Source organism: Falco punctatus, assembly GCF_963210335.1.
Source record: "Falco punctatus genome assembly, chromosome: 11".
In the NCBI taxonomy this organism is placed as follows: Eukaryota; Metazoa; Chordata; class Aves; order Falconiformes; family Falconidae; genus Falco; species Falco punctatus.
The window spans coordinates 3618141-3638667 of NC_137591.1; the positions used below are offsets into that span (position 1 = coordinate 3618141).

Genomic DNA, 20527 nt, shown 5'->3' on the forward strand with positions numbered 1-20527 from the left:
GTTTCTGGAGGGCCTTAATAAACTCTTCTTGGAAGGAACAGACACCCTGTCAATGATTTCTTACAGTAACACTCCAGCATTATTAGGTTTATTAGCCACTTGGTAGGTGGACTGCATGTTTGCAAATACTTGACTGAAACCGTCCCTCTGCCTTTGGAAGTCTGAGGAAGAAAAACTGGCTGTGTTTTGTGGAGGAGGCACCTACTATTGCTTCCTAGGAGCTTTCATGAGGAATTGAAAAGGCTTTTTTCCTGGAAGCGGGATGAAGATACGCTGTCTGCAGCCTGCCAGCAAGCAGGGCTGTGGAAGAGGACAGCTTTGTAGCTCCTCAGCTGTTCCCCCATTTCTGCTGCAGCGGATTTCAAAATCTTTTATTATGCGCCTGGAACCGGGGCTTGCTATTCTTGTGGTAATCTGGCAATCAGCTGTTCATCAGAGTGCGCAAGGATAAGAGTGGAACTTTTGCGAACTGGGAAAGTATCACAATCCTAATGGGCCGGGGCAGTCGGCTCTTGGGTGCCTCCTTATTCTTCCTGGTGCTGTGAGGAGGTAAGTTGAGCCTGGAGGCTTGGAGGTGAGGTGATAGAGCAGGTTCTGCTCCTTAGTTGATGGTGAGGTTGGGTAACCTGGTCTTTATGTGAAGTTGTCTTGATTCCTTCACTGTGCGCATTTGATCTGATGGGTTCAAATGACGATTTCAGGTGACTGATGCTTTGGCTGGATAAAGCAGGAATAGCCTCTTGTATATTGTGTCTGTTCTTGGTCTCATCCACAGGTTCAGAGTGCATAAATATGCAGAGTGCACTCATATGCAGGAGCATAAAGCAGGAGGGAGGAAAGGTTAAGCCATCAGCAGTGAGAGGCATGAGATAAGCTCTCGTGGTTCAGTTCAGACATGGGGACACCATTTGGGTTCATTTTCCTTTTGGTGCATTTATTCATCCTTATTTCCTCCTCCTCTTTTATCACTTCTTCCCCCACAAATATCTAAAGCTTAAAATAATGTGCTTGCCTTTTATCTGCCAATAGTCTGACACGAAGTAGTTCCTCTTCATAACCATGAATTTATGTTAGGCCTGTTTACTCAGGTGCTAGAAATTATTTCTGGCTGCACAGATGGTGAGTCTAATACAAGCTTCTGGGTTTGACTTTTATGTTTGTTTACATCTTCATGGTACAATGGTACAATCATCTGAAAAGACAAACTGGAAAATTGTGAATTGCAACTTTGGGCCTAATCGTGAGATGTGTGAAGGGCTTGGAAAGCCCTGGAGTGCAGACGGGGGACATGGTGTTGGATAGACCCCTAAGCACTGCTTGCCTTTCCCGATTAGGTGCTTTTAACTAGCGAAGCCAGTTCATTCATCTTTTGTCCAATACATTGCAATGATCTTGTTGGACAAGTGAAATTTGAGTTGTAAAATGCCAGGAAAGGGGAAACATGGTGTCTTTGGGGCAGTGGCAGTCTCTGTCTTGTGCTGGCTCGGTCCTGCATATCCCTCTCCACTCTGTGTTAATCCAGAGGGTTTATTCCTCACCTGTGTGTAATTGTCTTCTGTTTATCAGGATGAATGGATTAGTAAAATCAGAGGGAATGAGAAGTTTCCTCTTTGTTATCCTGGGGAGCCGCAAAGGTAATTGAGTTTGTGCAGATGGAGACACAACACTTGCATGGTCAGCTCAGTTTTGCTGAGAAGTGCACTGGAAGCTGCCTTAGCTTTGGAGCTGCCACTGGGGAAGGGAGGTCAGCAGGAGGAGTAAAAGTAAGCCTTAAAATGTTAAGGCTTAAAAAATAGGGTCAGTTAACAGCTTTAAGTCACCCTCCCGGGCTACCTTAACCCTCTGGCCTTCTTCCAGTGAGTGTGCTTTCAGTGTCCAGCTCTGAGCTGCATCACGGCATGGATAGGGCTCTGGACTGGTTGTGAGAGGAGCTGGGGAAGTGTCTTTTCCCAGTGCCTCTGCAGCTTTTGCCCAGTGATTTTTGTTATTTTTATCTTCATTTGCAAAGAGTTTCTTACTCTTCTTTGGTTTTGAGGTTTATCAGTAGAAAGGATTCTATGCATGCGAAGTAGCAGTAGTGTCATGCAGCGGCTCTTCTGAAAAAACATGCACTTTTAGCAGTTTCTCAATAATAAACTGTCACACTTCAGTGCTGTATGTTTTGTCAGTTATCTAGTGCCAAATGGAGCCGGTCTATCTGTATGTAAGGAACAGATAGTGTGAGGTGATGACATGTTAACTGTAATGTGGGAAAGAGCAATGACAAGTTCTGCTCGTTGTGAGTGTTGCAGTGATGAAAACAATTAAAAGTATCTGGTTTGTATTTTCAAAAGTTCTCCAAACCACATACTTTAAATTCATTTCAAGAGTTCAGGATTAGAAGGGGAAGAAAGGTTATAGGGTCAGAATTAAATAGATGATGATGATGGTGGTGTGTTTCTTTACACAGAAATTACTTTGTATTTTTTACCTAAATTGCAGAACTAAATACTGAGTTCCTAGACATCATATTTTTTTGGTGGACCAGATTCTTATCTGGCATAAAGACATCTGGTCCAACTCACCTGACTTCATTGGAGTCACGCCATTTTTCTGGTGAAGAATTTGCCTTCTGTATTTCAAGAAAATTGTAGTATTCATTGAAGTTGGCTGTGGTAGGAGAGATTCTTTCAATACCCCCTGCGTTAGCCAAGTCTTTTTCCTTGAATAAAAAGTTGATTCATTTCAGAATTTTTTGGCAATAGAAGTTTTAAAACTGGAATTTGGGATTGGTATAGCAAAATTTTTGAGAAGCATGTCTAGAACTTATTTATTAAATATTCTTTTTAAAGGTATTTCCAGCAGAAGACGAGTTACAGGATAGTTCCCTGTCCCACAGAAATAATCTGTATGACAGGAGAGAGGAAGCAGTAAAGAAAAAATGCTGAATTTTGTCATGTATTTGTGACTCATATTAAAGCACTCAGCTTCGCTGGGATGTGCCAGGGAATTCTAGGAAATCTGTCAGTTGCTGTAGAGACAGGTTCCTCAAAACTTGTTTTTAGTGTTCCATTTTCTTAATGTCTATGTTTATGTACAGCCTCAGAGCATAATGATCTCAGAATATATATATGTATTTATATAATATACATATGCAGAAATACAGTTATGCAATGTGAGTATGTATCCAGTTTATGCATCATTTCTTTTCATGTAGCTAAAAAAAGCTCACTTTTTTTTGGTATGGTGAGATCAGTATTTCCAGTGAAATCTGCTGGTTTCCTGCACGTGTGTTTGTTCAGTCATTCCTTGCACTTTGGGTGCAAGCTTTGTGCCCAGTAAAGATGCTTGTCAATGTCCATTTTACTTGGAGCAGTGTACCTTCCTGGAGTAGGCAGGGTCATCGTGGCACTGAAGGGCCTAATATCAGGGAGAAGGGGTGGTTAAACTTGTATCTGTGGTAGACAAACATTGTGTTGTGCTCTCCAGAGAGGTGGTTTAATTCAAAATAATGTTGGTCTTTAGAGTTCTGTGGCTTCTTAAGTTCCTGGTAAATCAGCCCCTGCTCTGGATTTCTGTCTGGGGGCCGCACATGAGGTTGAAAGAGTTCTTGCATCCTGGATCAGGATGAAGGTTTCCTTTGTGATCAGAGCACGGTAAAAATAAATCCAAAGTCATACACGTGGGGAATAAAGTACAAAATTTTCTTTTGATGCAAGCTGATGAATTTCTTGAAAATAGATGAAAATCCTTTTTTTTAATTTGGGGTTTGTTTTTATTTTTAGGTGATGATGGTATGCATCACAGAAATATCCAGAGACATATCAGATAAAAGATAAGACTTGAAAAATAGCTTTGTGATGTGTATTAGCGAAGGTTAACACCACTAAGGTTAATTATCATCTGATGTTAGCTCAAGTTTCCTCAAGAAGGCAGAAAAGCTGATTTAAAAAACAAAGTAGAGCATGTGCATGTGCTTTTTCTTTTTTCTTTCAGCGTGTTTTAAGACCTTTCTGTCGCATGTTTTTCCCCAGGTACCGCTTACAGAAGCAGTGGACCCGGTTGAGTTGGAGGACTACCTTATTACACACCCAATTGCAGTGGAGTCTGGACCCCTGAGAGACTTGCTTGAGTTTCCTTCCGATGACATTGAGGTTGTGTACACCCCCCGAGAATGTCGAACGCTTGTGTCGGCTGTGCCTGAAGAGAGGTAGGACGTGACAGGGTGACACCTGGCTCAAGGGAATTAATTGTACTGCATTTGAGTATCTGCAAGGCTGAAGCCTGGAATTGTTGGTTGCAGATGCCTGGAAGAGTAAATATAAACCGAAGTGAAAGTATGTGTGTTTAAGAAGTCGTTATCGTGTCTGTGGTTTTGAAGGTGTTTGTTTCTGTTCTTTCAACAGTGAGATGGACCCTCATGTGAGGGACTGTGTAAGAAGTTACACAGAAGACTGGGCGATTGTGAACAGAAAGTGAGTTCCCTGTGGTATTTGTCAGCTTGATTTCGTATTTTTGCAGGTTGACTAGCTGGTATGAGTAGGCTCAAAAATTACCGTCCTGGCTACTGATTCCATGTGTCCCAGCTTTTAGTTGCCTAGCTCAGCTGAACCAATGCTTTGTGTTTAGCTGAAATGATGCTTTGTGTTTTGAAAATCAGATCTCAGATGTCAAAACCCCTTGGGGCATTTTTGAAAATTTAGGCCATTTTAGTCAACAGTTGCTGCTTTAGAATGGTGGAGAAATTAGGGAATGCGAACAAGTAAAATTATTTTCAGCATTTGTTTCTTTCTTTGTTCCATATGTTTTCAGCTCTTTTTAGAGAGCAGTTGCATTAGTTTTGTAATTATATAATATTCATGTGCAGTTACAACCCCTTGATAGATAAGGTGCCCTCTGCAGCTTTCATTTAGTCCCTAAGAGAATTTGAGAAAGTACATAATTTAAACAAGTAATTGTTAATATTTGAACTATCACAACACTTACCTAATGAGTGAACATTTTAGAGAACGTACATGCATTGATTAATTTATGCAAATTAGCGGGAAGGTTTCTGAGGGGCTTTACTTGGAACATACACTCTCTCAGATGATTGAAAGTCTGATAACTTCAAGAGCCACTGTCAAGGAGTAAGTGATCCATGTGATGTGCATCACCTACAAATGACTTGACTACAGCTACAGCTCTGCCCTTGTGGCTATTGCTACAATTCACTGGTTTAATGTTGTCCTGCGAACCACTTCAGGGGATGCTGAAGATATGCTTTGCAGTGCTAAGATGACCTAATAAAAATGTGTTTTGTAATCTCATACCAAAAAAAAACCACCCACCCACCCCCCCAACCAGAAAGAAACATGAGAGAGAGAGATGCTTTATTAACTCCCAGCCTTTGTGGGCAGAGTCTAGCATGTGTAGTAGGCTTGGACAATGTGACCCACCCAGCCAGCACACCTCTTGGCTTCTCAGTGACTTTCACTGGTATCTGGAATACCTGGCTGTGATTCCTCACTGAGGAGGTTCAGTTGGAGACACCAGAGCTTTTTGTCCTGTGCAGATCAGCTGCAGGTTGCATTCTGTGTCAGGGAAGGCATGAAGCTAAAGACATCAGAGTTGCCTGAGTGGGTTGAAGGCATGATAAGTGATTGTTGAACTACAGTCAAAAGTTGTCTTGCCCCTTCAGAGGAGGGCAATTAATTACCAGCACCTCTGAAGTTAGGTCAGATTTAGAGTGACTTTACACTTGTTGGTGGAGCTGTGATTGAAATGCAGACATCCAGGTGAGGATTATACAGATCATGTTGTTCAACTCCCAGGAATTATAATCTAGTGAGGAAAATGCTTTCCTCCTTTTTCTCCTCCCTTTCGTTATTCCCTGCTAGCATCTCTGTGGTTTTCACATGTCTGTGCAGCCTTCTGTGGTGACTTTAGTAATGGGGCGTGATTAGAACAATTAATTCGAGATGTGACCCCAGCACTACTTTGGGACTGCCTTAGAGTGTGTATTGTAAGGAGGCTGTGGCTCTGGCCGTATGAGTGTGTAAATAAAGACATAGTACCATTTGGTATCAAAAAAATTGTTAGTCAAAGAGATCTGATCTTGTCAGCAACAGTAGACAGACTGTTTACTAGCAAGCACTCTTACACCCTGGAAAGCTCTGAAGGACCTGATTCTGCTTATAAAGATGCTATGAGAAGATGCTCATTTTTGTTGGGGTTGGAAAGTTGTGTGTTTTCCAGAGGTGCTCAGGACTTGGGCGCTTCATGCAGTCTTACCTGAAGTCATTGTTTTGGCTTTCAAGTTACTAATATTGTCTACTCCAAGTCAGCTCTTGCTCCAGCAGAACCACTGGCCTTCAGTCCTCACGTTCTTGACCTGTTTTAAGCTTGGCATCACAATTGCACATTTTATGATGACCTTAATTGGCCATTGATAATCCTCCTTTTGACATCACCCAGGGTTGCTTTACAGTTGAACAGAGTCACATTGTAGTACTGGAATACTGGTTGTTGGATTGTTACCCAGCTATGGTGGAGGGTGACTGGAAATATTGTTTGCAGAGAGCAGTTTATGCTTTCAGTGGACCCATGCTGATAATACTGGGTTTGTTCTGTAATTCTGCTTCTGGATTTGGTGTCAAAAAGCGTGCTAAGATTGTATTTAAAATACTTGGTTTTCAGATACCACAAACTGGGAACTGGATTTAATCCCAACACCTTAGACAAACAGAAGGAGAGGCAAAAGGGGCTCCCCAAACAGATCTTTGAGTCTGATGAAGCTCCAGATGGCAACAGTTACCAGGATGAACAAGTAATGTACCTTTAAAACCTTGCTACATAAAACCTAATTTATAATCGCATTTTTAAAGTGCAGTCCCTTTCCCATTATAAGTTGCTTTTAATTTGTTGAATCTCAGGATGACCTTAAACGACGTTCAATGTCGATTGATGATACTCCCCGGGGCAGCTGGGCATGCAGTATTTTTGATCTGAAGAACTCCCTTCCAGATGCTCTTCTCCCAAACCTACTGGACCGAACCCCAAATGAAGAGATTGACCACCACAATGAAGATCAGAGGAAGTCCAGTAGGCATAAGGAGCTTTTTGCACTACATCCAGCACCAGATGAGGTATTTTTATATACATATGGCTGAGCCTAAGTAAGTGAAGGATTTAAGGAATGTGAAAATTGTCAGTCTGCCATGGATTTAAAGGAGTTAAGATCACCTATGTTTAATATCCATGGGAACCTTAGCTATTTTGTGGGTCACGTGGTTTTTGTCATATTGTCTTGCCATAGATATTACTTCCTGAAGACTGGGTTTCCTCTATGATTACACAATCCCCTATTATGTAGAAACATTAAAGGAATTTAATTTAGCATATTTATAGCTGCTGTGGTATGCAACATGCTGGCAAGCCTTGGATGAAGTTGGTGCTAGTGTCTTTGAAGACAAAAGTGATACTTCTTTTTGCTTCATAATGCTATTAGTGGTTTGTACAAGTGTTGTGTCTCTTAATTTCAGGAGGAGCCTATAGAACGACTTAGTGTCCCTGAAGTACCCAAAGAACACTTTGGCCAAAGACTCCTGGTGAAGTGTTTGTCCCTTAAGTAAGTATCACTCCAACAGACAGCTGCATTACAGAAACTGAGTATTTAAATCTGCTGTTGTATCCATGTGCATCTGCAATAACTCTGCTGCCATGTTTATACCCTTGAAGGGATGTAACATTGTTTGGTTTGGTCATAGGCTTAAAAGTCAGTTCTGTAAAGGATAAGTTATACAGCAGTGTGCATCAGAGTTGGAAAGTGTTTGCCTTCCTTGGCTTTTCTCTGTGTCGCTTTCCAGCCAGCCTGTAGCTATACCTGTTCCATGTTACTAGCACACATGCTTTATTAGACTCATTCAGGGCTCTGAAGTTAGTTAGTTGTGTTCAGCTCTGTAACATGGATGTTTAGGAGGGGAAAAAAGAAAAAAAAAATTAAGAATGCTTAAGCCTTCAAATGTAAGACAACCAAAGATTTGCTGAAGTTTAGTCTCAACAACCTTGACTGTGTCCCTTTAAGAGTGAAGACTTTATATACTTAGCAAGCATTAACTGGAGGAATAGAAACCTGTTAAACAAGTTTAATGAAGTGGAGCTCCTGAATATAGGGTTACCTGCAGCTGGTTCATTGCCTATAACTCTTCTCTAATAACACAAGGTAAAATTTTACTGTTATTCCCTTGGAGAAATAAAGTACAAAACTGATTTTCCACACTGCTGTATTCATCTTCTGTGTCCTCAGTTAGGTCAACCCTTCTTATTAGAGAGCTCCAGTTAGACTACATTGTGGCTCATAACTGAGATATATGTGTGGGACATATCTCCTGCTCGTAGAGTACTCCAGGACCTAATATAGCCATAGAGATGAACTGATTTTGCAGCCTTTTATGAACTGGAACAACATAATATGCAGTAGCAGTGGAGCTTCCTCTCCAAAGGATGGTGTCTTTAGTGTAAATAAGTTAGATGCTGGAAATTAATGATTTCTGCTATTTAAGCATCTCTTGCTGACTGTAAATTTACAGCAATCTGCCCAAGTACATGCTTGTTTGTGTACCACAGTCATCTTTGAAACTGTACTCAACAGTTGTAATAGCAAGCATCCAAGATCGTGCTTAGAGGCAGAGAGAAGTACATGGTTTCTTGCCCAGGGAGAAGGCTAAGATGACCTAAGCAGGGTCATTTTCAGGTTAATCTCACCTTTGTTGCAAAACTAGAGAAAATACTTGTTTGATGAGGCAGTCCTGCATGTTCTCCCTGTTGGCAGAAGGAGTTCCAGGCTGAAAAGCTGAGAGCTCTGTGCATGGACTGGATGCCATGGGTGGATCCCACTGTGGACTGGGCGTTAATTTCACAGGGAGGAGGTGCAGAGAGGAGAATGGCATTTCAGCCCCTGCTCACTTAAGTGTAGGGACAGGTTTTGAATGTTTTTTAATTTCTTTAACTTCCCAGGTGATTTAACAACTTTAGCTCTCTTTGGTAGGTTAGTGTTTTTGTTGGAAGTGTTCCAGTTAGCATAAATACTTGATAACAGTTATTCTGAACAACTGACGCCTTTCTGAGAGAGTTTTTGAGATATGGGTGTTTTCTGACAAAAGTTAAATGTTGAAAATTGCAAAAATAGCTGTTCCCAACTCCCGAGGGAAGGAGCTTTCTGGTCAGTAATATTGGGAGGAGCAGTTGACTGTTTAGCCCTATCAACAGGTCAGCATAGTAAATCAGCAACTCCTCACGGTAATCACAGGAGCTAAGTGGTCTGGCTGTCCTAATTAATATTTTCTCTCCCTTTAAGGAAGCTATTAGGTTGCTTTGTTTAGCTTTCAAGCAACACTTGGAGAAGATAAAAGCATTTATGGAAGTATGCTTTATGTCCTGTGACCCTAATGCCAGCTTTTCTGTTGGGTCAATAAGTTGAAATGACTTTCAGAAGGTCCAGTGAGCACCAACGCGTGTCCTGGTGGAAGTGAGCAGAGACAATGCAGAGGAAGCAGGACAGGAGAGCAGTGAGGGCAAAACTGGGGAGCAAGATCCCTTTTCAGCAGGGGCAAGCCCTTAGGTTGACTCAGCTGTTCCTGACTGACATCTCAGCTTAACAGTGGTCAGCTGTCACCCAGGAATGATCTGGGGAGAGGGTAGGTTATTCTTTCTTATAAAATGCAGGTCAACTGATTTTATGTGTTTCTTTCTTTCAAGATTTGAAATAGAAATTGAGCCCATTTTTGCAAGTTTGGCCTTGTATGATGTTAAAGAAAAGAAAAAGGTAGGTTACTTGAGTGATGACATTTCCACTGAAGCCTTACCAAACCTGTATTAAAAAAAAAAAAAAAAGGGTGTAATTAATTCTGGAAACAAACCTTTATGAAGACAGTGACATACCAGTCATTGGAAGAATGATGAAGGCATTTCATGAACCATCTTGGGTGTTCTTCTTCTGCTTAGTAAAACAGTTGAAGTATAACCACTTTTCTAAAAATATTATCTAATATGTGAGTGCCTGAAATCAGAATATATATCTGGTCCAATCTTGGCTTTCAAAAGTCTATTCCCCAGAGAGGACTTAAGTAACTGAAACCTTTTATTTAGATTAAGTTTTTATGACTTTCTTAATCTCTTTTTTGTGATGCAGCATGGTATGTGTCCAAGTAATATTTTAATAATGCACAAAAAAGTCATCCATGCTAAGATTGCTAAAATCAAAACAAAACTGAGGAGTCTTTTCAAGGTCTAAGTTACAGGAAATGCAAAATATATTTAATCCCCTATTTATGTTCTGTATTTAATATTTGAAGAGTCTCTTAGTTTTCCTAATTCAAGATAGTAGCAGTAGTAGAGAGAAAAATGTTAAAAATATGCATTTTGACATTTATCTCTTTAAGACTTGAATTTAATGCATTGAGTTTTAAGTTATGTAGATGAGAGTATGTGGAATATTATGTGAACTTTGTTTAATATTTAAATCACATTTCATAAGCCAATTTTATCATCCCATTACTCCATTTTTTTTTCTAACGTAGTCAGTTCTTTACTGACCTCTGGTGTTGATAACCAGCTCACATTCATTTTGGATTTGAAGCCTTGATACAGTCCAGAATTTGGAGTTTCAGCATAGAAAGCTCACTGTCTGTCTTTCAAGATGTGTTGTTTTTTTTCTTTTCCTGTGAATGATCTTAAAGATCATTTTCTATTTTGGTACTTTGATATTTTCAGTTCAGATAGCAATTGTAATTTCTAGTACTGTGATGGAACTACATACCTTACAGGAGCTGGAGGAAATTTTATAGGTAGTGTGTATTGTTTCCTCCATTTCCTTTCTCACTGTCCTGCCTTGATTTCTTAAGGAGGCAGTCCTTTTTTTTTTTTTCTTCTTTTTTTTTAATATGTCGTTTGAAAGGAGACACTGTTGGTAGTTTTTTACTTGTGTTTTGAAATTGTTGTGTTTATTAAGAGTTTAGCAAAAATGAGAAGTATAACTAATGCTTGAAGCTATCAAAATTCTTCCTTAGATTTCAGAAAATTTCTACTTTGATTTAAACTCTGAACAAATGAAAGGAATGCTTCGTCCACATGTCCCCCCTGCTGCTATATCCACACTGGCCAGATCTGCCATCTTTTCTATCACTTACCCCTCTCAAGATGTCTTTCTGGTAATAAAGGTAAGAAATGCCAGAGAAATGTAATTTATTATTGTCTCTTGTTTTGTATTTAAAATAAAATATAAACAAGTTTGGCTGAGCAGTTGACTTCTTATTTACATTTGGAGAGCAGAATTCTTTTCTCAAAAGTATAAACACCAGCACCACAGAATTCTGTTTCATTTCAGATTTCTTACTTGGTACGTTGAGTTCCCTTGTAACAGAAACAGTTCAGTGGAGATATGATTGCTGTATTACTGAAAAGAGCACAAAGGTTTGCTTGATATAGAGCAGCTTTCTGGGGCTTGACCTTGGTTTTCATATGAAACAATGTGCTGACTCCTTAAAATGATAGATAAGTGAGTGATTTAAAAATATATATTGATCTGAATCTCATTTCAAAAATGATATATGCCCTTAAGCCAGATTTTCAACTGTCTTTAAGAATTGAAATTGCTAAGAGAGTGAGATCCTTAACTGAAATAAAATGCCACATTGGTCACTCCTGGAATAAAGTATACAAAGATAAAAGTTATTTTCTCTTCCTTGATTTGATTCAATGAGTGCACAAATGTTACTAGTTTAGATTGGCATTTGAATCAGTTTTTGTGGCTGGTCTCTGCATAAAAATCATCCTGTTGTAAAAAGGGATGTTTGAGATGTGCTTTCAGTTTACAGGTAGCAGTTACATTGCCTGCTGTGTTTTGAGAACTGTTGACTGAGGTTTGTGCAAGTTCTTTTTCCACTGCTTCTTACACAAGAAATAAGCTTTTGAAAATGAATTAAACCTTTGTGGCATAACAGAACAGTCCCAGGTGACAGAAAGGCTTTCAGCAGTGTTGGAGGATATTCTGATCTCCAGTTTTTTGTATGATTCTCTGAATTCCTTCTAAAAATCATGTTCTGCCTGTGTACACATATTCACTCTCCTGATTTTTACAAGATATGAGGAAGAGAAAACCCCATATTTATGAGATGGGGATCTGGCTGAAAGAGCTTGTGACTGCACATTAGTGCTTGTAAAACCAGTGATCCAAGAGGAGCTGGTGGCTTAGGTGATTTTTTTTTATTTGATGATGGAAAGGATATAGCCAGGGATAAATAAGACAGATGCATAGTATGCCTTATAGGGTGAATTTTCACATGGGTCTTACTCACTGGGAAACCACTTTTCAGGCAGCTGTTATTGCTAGCATAAACTCACCAGGGAGTGCAAGATTTGATGGAATGTGCTTTTGTTCCTTAGGTTGTGATAGCCTCTTGGAGTTCTAATAGAGAAGTATGAATGGCACTTTATAAGCATGGGAGAAGTTTAAAGATATTCTAATCTAGTAACAGCATGTGCAAAGTAGTGGGTGTGGGAGGAAGGGTCAGGATTCTGCTGAGAGGAACAGTCTTCATACATGTGATAGGGAAGAGATTTCTATCAGAAACTGGGTGTTAAGCAGTTTTGTGTTACTCAGACTTCAGAAGCAAATGTAATCTTTGCCTAACTTTAATTATTTGATTATTTCTTTATTTGATTCGCAAACACACTGATTTAAAGTAGTGCTTGTTTTAGCTGAGCGCATCTGACGCACCGTTTTGTGCTGCTGCAGTAGGTCCTTAGTATGGGGAACAGAAATAAGAATGGAATTCTGAAAATGATGATGCTGAAGACAGTGTAAGCTGTCTTTAAGACCTTAAAAATGAGCTGAAAGTGGCTCTAGAACAGATCAAACCAAAATGAAGTGGTTCCCTTTGAACCTGTATTTTACACTTGTGATTCAGTTATAGCTGGAGACCTGGGAACTTAACAGTTCTAATAACTTGAGTGCAGTGCTTGTTCCCTGACTCACAAAGGGAAATAAAGCTTTAACTCTTTTGTAGTAGTTTTTGCTTCCTAGTGTTTGTTTAATTTAACAGTCCTTGTTGGATACATGTCCTTATAACGGTTCGTTTTCCCTTCTCAGCTGGAAAAAGTATTACAGCAGGGAGATATTGGGGAGTGTGCAGAGCCTTATATGATTTTTAAAGAATCTGATGCAGCAAAGGTAAGAATTTTTTTGATGTTTTGATTAAACATGCTACAAGTGATTTAAGGCATTTTGTTATTAACAAATTAAACATACATTATTTTCTTTTACCTTGGACTTAACAGCCACTGATACTGTTCCTGTTGTTAGAAGGATCCATTTTTAATTAAGAAGGTAGTCAAATTCTAAAGGCCAAAAAGGAGTCAAAGACCCTTGAATCTTGATGCCTTGTTGGGGTAGAGTAGTTAAAGGTCGTCGGTTTTTGTAGCTGACAGGGGAGATGTGTGGTTACCATCAAGCTCAGTCATCTGTGATTCCCTGTCCCAGAGGATCAGCTGTGTGCGTACAGCTGGGTCAAGTGAAGGCAGCCTTTGATGCAGTAAAATTTCAACTTTTCCATTGCTTCTGCAGCTTAACCCCATCACAGTACCTCTACCTTCCTCTAGAAGGGTTGGAAAGTGGATGAAATATGTTAAGAGGAGATTCTCCTTCAGGCCTGGTTTTGAATTGCAGCGTATTTCTGTTTGGTTTTTTCTGCTTTTTTCTGCTGCTTTTTGGTTTTTGTAATATTGTAAAGAAAGACCACACTCAACAGCAGGATAAAGCTGTCTTTTTTACATATAGTAAGGGCAATTTTAGATTTTTATACTTTAGTGTTTGTGTTTTTCATTAACAGTGTTCCTTTAATTCCTGTCTTTAACAGTTTGGGCATTGTCCTGGGAATTGTGAAGTGCAGTGGATAACATTATCCTGCCCCAGTTTGGCGGATTCTTTGTCTTTCCCTCATTAAATCCATCCCTTTTAAATGCAGCCTGTCTCCTTGCAGGCCTGAAAGCAGAGGTTTACACACAGGGAAGAATGCCATCTCATTCTCTGCCGTTGGTAGCTGGTTGCTCATTGCAGTATATTGGAGTCTGAGTGGGAATGGCAGGTTTGGTACAGTCAGGAGCAAACAGGAGTGCTGCTGGCACCTGCAGAATTCACTGACACCTGGACTATGGCCTTTCCTTGATCTTTTCACCCACAGGCTACTATTTGTTTTTCTGAAATGCTTTCTCCAATACAACAGTGATTATAGCACAGCAAATCTCTGATGTTACTAGCAGTCAGAAGGAGAAATCTCTTAACTTGAGCTCAGTATGCTATTTTACAACTCCAATTTGTAAGATGTGCAAGTGAGCTTGGGAAGGAAACCTTGGGTAGATAAAATGTGAAGTGGTGCTTAGGAATCTCAAAAATGGTTTCTTGTACAGTTGGGTTGAGCGAAGTGAAGACCAAAGTGTTATAGTGAGGACTGGATGAAGACGGAAACAGAGATGCCAGCCCTTCTTGTGATCAGAGGCTTTCCCCTGTGCTTTTTTCAAAGGAGATGGAATGTTCATTTGTTAGTTTCAATCAAACTCTAACAAAGTTCTGGCTTCCTAAAATTCAAATACATTTTTAGCTAAAGAAGTTAACATTTTTTGTCTACCTCTGTCTTTATATCACTGCACCACAATATGAAAAAATGGGTATTTTTCACCTCAGGTATATATATAACAAAAGTAAAAAACTACATTTCCTGTGAACAATAAGTGGACATGTGGCTAAGTAACATTTTTGAATTGGATTTGCAGGATGCTTGGGAATGTAAGTGAAAAGGTGATTTTTGAAGATCTTCCAGGCAAAGTGCATAAGCATGTCCTGAACTAGAAGAATGTGAGAAACAGCGTGCTCTGTTGTTACCCAGCCCTCTGTCTGGGGGCTTGTTAGAGGCCTGTAGGGAACAACCTTTATAGAGCAAAAAATGGATCTTTAATATGCAGAATTATGGAAAAGTCCTCCCATATTCCTCTTTTTCCTCAACAAAACTTGTATGATACTGCTTATTTGAGGAATGTTCTCAGTTTCCCATGTAACTCCAGATGATCTGAGCACCTGCTGCGTAAAATCACATTAAGAAATGCCATTTCAGACTTCACAGAGTAAAATTCAGCTTTTCTTGAAAGGGCAGTGGGCAGATGAGCTCACTGGGCTTTGACAGACTATTCAGGAGGCTTAAAAGCATGAAGCCAGCCACTCTGACTGTCCACTTGTCCTGTGTCTGGTGCTGTTGGCCTGATGGCAGGTTCTGGGAAGCAGAAGTCCGTTTGCCTAGCGCTTAGTGATCCTCCTCTAGAAGGTGCTATTGAAGCACAAAATCATTGCAGGTTAGAAAAGATACCATTGTTACTTACCAATCCTGCTAAAAGAATCTTTTTGTTCCTATTCCTCTCCTTTTAATCTCTTGGATTGAATATTTTCTTCATAGAATAAAGAAAAGTTGGAAAAACTGAAATGCCAAGCAGAGCAGTTTTGCCAAAGACTAGGCAAGTATCGCATGCCTTTTGCCTGGACGGCCATTCATTTAATGAACATTGTGAGCAGCGCTGGAAGTTTGGAAAGAGATTCCACGGAAGTAGAAGTTGGCACAGGAGGTACAGTATCTGGTGTCTGCATGAGGGAATGTGGACAAATCCAGAGTTTACTGAAGTCTTGATTCACACCCTGTAGCTGCCATTGCTCCTTTTATCGCTTTCCTCCCCCTGCCCTAGGCCTTCTGATAGTCTTGGGTCATGGTTGAAATAAAACAGAAAAGTCCATGATAACAAATGGATTTATCTTTCAAGGATTTTACAAGCAAACCATCTGTTATATTATTTAAAACCAGGCTTCTAAGACTGAGAGAGCGTTACAGGCTGATGAACATTTTCCAAAGGAGTGGATTAATCTTTGTGAACCACATAGCTCATCTGAAACTGCTCTTCAGCATCCCCAAAACTGCCAACTTCATCATCTTTCAGAGCAAGAGAAATACATAAATCTCCACACGATAAAGACTTTTATAATAGCAGTAAGGCACTGGGGTGAGGTTGCTGTGAGAGGAGCAGAAGTAGTCAGCTGTGCTTCATAGCCTCCTGATGCCTCAGGAGTGTGATTGTCTTAGCATAACCACCTCTTCTATCACGCTTATTGCATAATTTCCAAATGCAGCACCTATCTTCTTGTGTAGAAAATCCTGGTTGGAACAAAAGTAGGCTCTTGGACTATTGTTTTTCTCCTGTTTTTTAATTCCTCCCCATTTTTGTTTTTTGAAGAACGTAAAGGATCGTGGTCAGAGAGGCGGAATTCCAGTATTGTCGGAAGGCGTTCGTTAGAGAGAACCACAAGCGGGGATGAGGCTTGCAATTTGACCAGTTTTAGACCAGCTACTCTGACAGTGACAAACTTCTTTAAACAGGTATTGTATGCAGCTATCTAATTAAGGAGTTGCTCCTTGGACAGAGTGATTTGATCATGTGAAGTCAATTTAGACCTGAATGATTAATTTGTGATGCTCTCAATGCATGTAATGTCTGTTCCCTGATCACAGGATGTCTTTGAACAGTACGCAGCAGTTTTGTTACATCATGTGCTTAATTCTGCCAGCAGTGGGTCCACAGTAGATCGGTGGATTCTTTCAATAAGTCTACTGTGAATAATTACGTTATGGAATTTTGAATTATTAGCTGGTTTTGACCTGAACAATAAAGCATCATTATGGCATAGTGACTTGGCCACTCCAGCTAATAGAACTGGGTCTTCCCAGAAGAACGCCAGTTTATTTTGCTCCAGATTTATCTAACATGCACTGGATGGCCTTTTGGTACACGTGTTTGGAAAGATGCGCATGGAAGCAAGTTCACAAAAACTGAGGATAACTTCATTGGGTTGGGATGTACCAAAAAGTATTCTAGGTGTTTGTCCTGGTCTAGGAATTGCATAGCCTTTATCACGATGGTCAGTTGGCTCCTTCAGTTTCATTGGGTGATAGACAATCCCGGTGAAACATCAGCAGGCTCAGAACCAGGTTCATCAATGTGGTTTGAGGTTGGCATCTGTTCACTGGACACAACCAGGGATACCTGAGATAATAAAGCATTTCATTTCTGAAGCTGCTTTGCTGAGTGGCAGTTCTTAGCCAGAGCTTGGGTTTTTCCTGAGAAGCAGTAGAAAACACGATTAAACAGAATAAAATTTTTAGTTAAGCTTAGAAAATGGTTTCAGTCTACTAATGTTTGCTAAGATTTGCTTAATGCCACATCTGGCTAAAGAAAATTGTTATTTTAATGTCACCTTTGTGTATAAAAAGGGATTTACTAGTATACAAATGGGATTTTTTTGGCTGATTTCTTGATCACTGAGAATACAAAGATGTAGATTCTATATACTGAAAGTTGGTTAAGCTCTTCTGGGTTTTTTTTTGATTGTTTTGGTTACGTGCCACTTTCACTGTGGGTAGCCATCCAAAGTCTGCTTTTAAATACAGTAGTGTAAATAAGGAGAAATGTCATCAAGGGCATCAAGTTATGTTGGTGCAAACCATGTGAGTGGAGGGTGACTCATGACTCCCATGCTCCGTGCTTTCATGAAACTCAGTGTGACTGAAACTGGGCTCTGGAGACGGTATCCCTGGGGCCTCAGAGACACAGGGCAGCTCAGGAAGTTCCTTTTACTTGGGGCGTTCACAAAATCCAGTTCTGTAATGTATTCACCCAAAATGTAGAAAGTAAGAATTAAAAAATATTACAGCATTGGTGATGCAGCCATTCCACTGACCATGTTTTGCAGCCCTCTTTGTAAGGTACACCAGTTCAGACCTGGTCACTAAGTTAGTCATGATTTACAAATTTATTTACTTCGTTGAGGTTGTTTTCACTTGGCAACTTTGAAGGAGCTTGTTTTATTAATTTGTCCTTTAAAAATTGCTGAATGTTGATTGAAAATTTTGGTTCTGATTTAAGATTTAAGTTTCTGATTCTTCTGTGTCTTTTATTTTTTATCTCCCCTTCCTTTTCTCCCACTGAGTACAACTAATTGAATACTACCCAGCATTTTTCTCCTTCTGTTTGCTTCTTTTTTCATATTGTGATTTATTACCTTTATTATCAGATATCTTCTACTTTTGGATAGTTAGAGGGTGGCAGTCACATTTTCTATAATGTTTCCAAAATTAACAAAATTCTGGCCTACTAGAATGTGGCACAAGGAAGCCTGACAACAGACTCCTTCCAGTTCCCACCATTTCTTAACACTTCTCCTGAAAAGTAAGGCTTTTTTAGACTCAAACCGAAGAGAAGGCAGAGGAGAAGGAATGAGGATCACTACCTGAATGACGGATACTTTTTCAAACTATTATACTTGCTAAAAAGTGGATATTTTGGGGAAATCTTTTAACAGCCATTTTCAGATTTGAAAAAGATAATATTGATGGGGAGAGAAAAGGTTTTCAATGAGAAGTTCCTGCAGCTGTCATGATGATTAATAAGGAAAAAAGGAAGGAAAAGGATGGAGAAATGAACTGTAATTTAGCATGTTAACGTTAACACCTTGTTCTGGGAAGGTACCTTTTGATATCTCAGAGGAAAGAGGCTATAGTATTAGATGGTTTATTCATTCTCTCACAATCCTGAAGGGTTGTGTAGACAAGCATTTTCTTCCTGACATCCAACAGGAGGGTGATCGCCTGAGCGATGAAGATTTGTACAAGTTCCTTGCTGACATGAGACGGCCATCATCAGTGTTACGGAGATTGAGACCCATCACAGGTAATGAGCGGGATCTTTTTGGCTCACATTTGGTGTTAAGGTATGTGGTTCGTCCTTCCCAATTGCCACCCAATTCTTGTAAGTGAGCAGATGAAGAAACCCTCAGAAGTCATCAACAGCAATTCCTGGAAGATGACAAGCACTAAAGATGGTGTTTTGGCAGGTTTTCACTGGTATGTGTGCACATGCAGCTCCTGTCACGCAGAGGAGCATCTGTGAGAAGAGGGTGCAAGCCCCAAGGCACTAAACCCAGCACTGAGGAGCCTGTTTTCCTGAGTAAAAATACCACTCTAGCTGAGAGGAGATCTCTCTCCTGGCTCCCACCTGGTTAATAGGAGCAGTCTCCACCTCTGTTTGAGAAAGGGAAATAAAAACTCTGGCACACCAGCAGTGAAACATCACTGGTCCCTGACCTGTGCTATTCCTGACAATATTTACTTAACCTGTTCTAAAAATCTCCAGGGACAGCAATCCTGCTGCTTCCTTAGATCATCTCTCCCAGCACTCAGCTGTCCTTGTAGTGAGGTTAGGTATTAAGAAAACTGCAAAATTATCTTGCTACAAATTAATCTGATTATGGTCTGTCATGCCCTCAGGGCAGTTATCACGGCCTTTCAAGTACTTGAATACTGTTATTAGTTCACTGTTATTCACCTCTGTTTTGTAGCCTAACCAATCTCAGGTTTTTTTCAACCCTTCCTTAAAGGTTGTGATTCTAAAAATGCCTGTTATTCTTTGCTAGAGTTTCTTTAATCTGCCCATGCTTTTCTTCAAGCACAGTGCTCTAAACTGGTTGTTCTGCTTCTTCTAAGACCTCATGCCAAGCAAAGCAGACTAATTTGTCTCCATTGTCTTACACATGACACTGCGCTAATGTATCTTAGAATGGTTGTGGCTTTCTTCTGGACATTGGCTTATTGTCACTGCGTCACCCAGGCCTTTTCTACAGAGTTGATCCATGCCAATTATTTTTGGAGGTTTTGTTTGTATGTTTGCCTTCTCCTACTTAATGCAAGTCCTTTGCTCTTTTTTATGTTTCATCTTAGTCATTTGATGCCATTTCTCCCATTCTCCTGTCTTCTAAGTTTTCACAGTCATTCCAACCTCAGTGCCATCCGCCAGCAATAAGTGTGCGGTCAGTACTGTCACCTGACTTGCTAAGGAAAACATTCAATAGTCTTGGTATGGATTATCTTTCAGCAGCTCCTGATGCACCCTTCCAGTTTGATAGGCAAGATTCCTTATGAGACTTTGAGTATTATTTCTAACTATGGTTGGGCCTCCCAGTAGCATTATTTAGACTGCATTTCCTCAAATTGCCTATGAGAACAGTATTTGGGACTGTTAAGATACGTCTCTTCTGTTGGTTCTTATTATCTGGTGTCCCGGTCGCCCTAGATATCGGTTTGATTCTCTGTTACTTGTTTTTAACATGTCTGCATTGGTTGTAATTTATAATTTGTTTAGTTATGATATTAATATATAGGATATTAACCTGAAGGAACAAAGCATGAATATAGTTTTTGATTTAAATTAACTTCTATTTATTTTAATAAAACCATTTTCTTCTTACAGCGCAATTAAAGATAGACATATCTCCGGCTCCAGAGAATCCCCATTACTGTCTAACTCCAGAGCTGCTGCAAGTCAAACTTTACCCAGACAGCAGAGTTAGACCTACAAGAGAAATCCTGGAGTTTCCTGCCAGGGATGTCTACGTTCCAAATACCACATACAGGTTAGAGTTTTG

General features: G+C 39.9%; 1 protein-coding gene across 9 annotated transcripts in view; it reads left to right on the forward strand.

The window, feature by feature from the left end:
• The window catches only part of DOCK7 (dedicator of cytokinesis 7), a 109662-nt gene that overhangs the window by 23485 nt on the left and 65650 nt on the right, over nucleotides 1-20527 (forward strand). For all 9 annotated transcript variants that reach the window (XM_080406318.1, XM_080406322.1, XM_080406319.1 and 6 more), the window contains exons 3-14: nucleotides 4014-4189; nucleotides 4386-4454; nucleotides 6658-6787; nucleotides 6894-7106; nucleotides 7503-7588; nucleotides 9718-9784; nucleotides 11028-11177; nucleotides 13109-13189; nucleotides 15462-15627; nucleotides 16288-16430; nucleotides 18684-18777; nucleotides 20353-20515. In XM_080406318.1, the coding sequence (XP_080262444.1) occupies nucleotides 4014-4189; nucleotides 4386-4454; nucleotides 6658-6787; nucleotides 6894-7106; nucleotides 7503-7588; nucleotides 9718-9784; nucleotides 11028-11177; nucleotides 13109-13189; nucleotides 15462-15627; nucleotides 16288-16430; nucleotides 18684-18777; nucleotides 20353-20515 (1538 nt within the window). The remainder of the gene's footprint in view (nucleotides 1-4013; nucleotides 4190-4385; nucleotides 4455-6657; nucleotides 6788-6893; nucleotides 7107-7502; nucleotides 7589-9717; nucleotides 9785-11027; nucleotides 11178-13108; nucleotides 13190-15461; nucleotides 15628-16287; nucleotides 16431-18683; nucleotides 18778-20352; nucleotides 20516-20527) is intronic.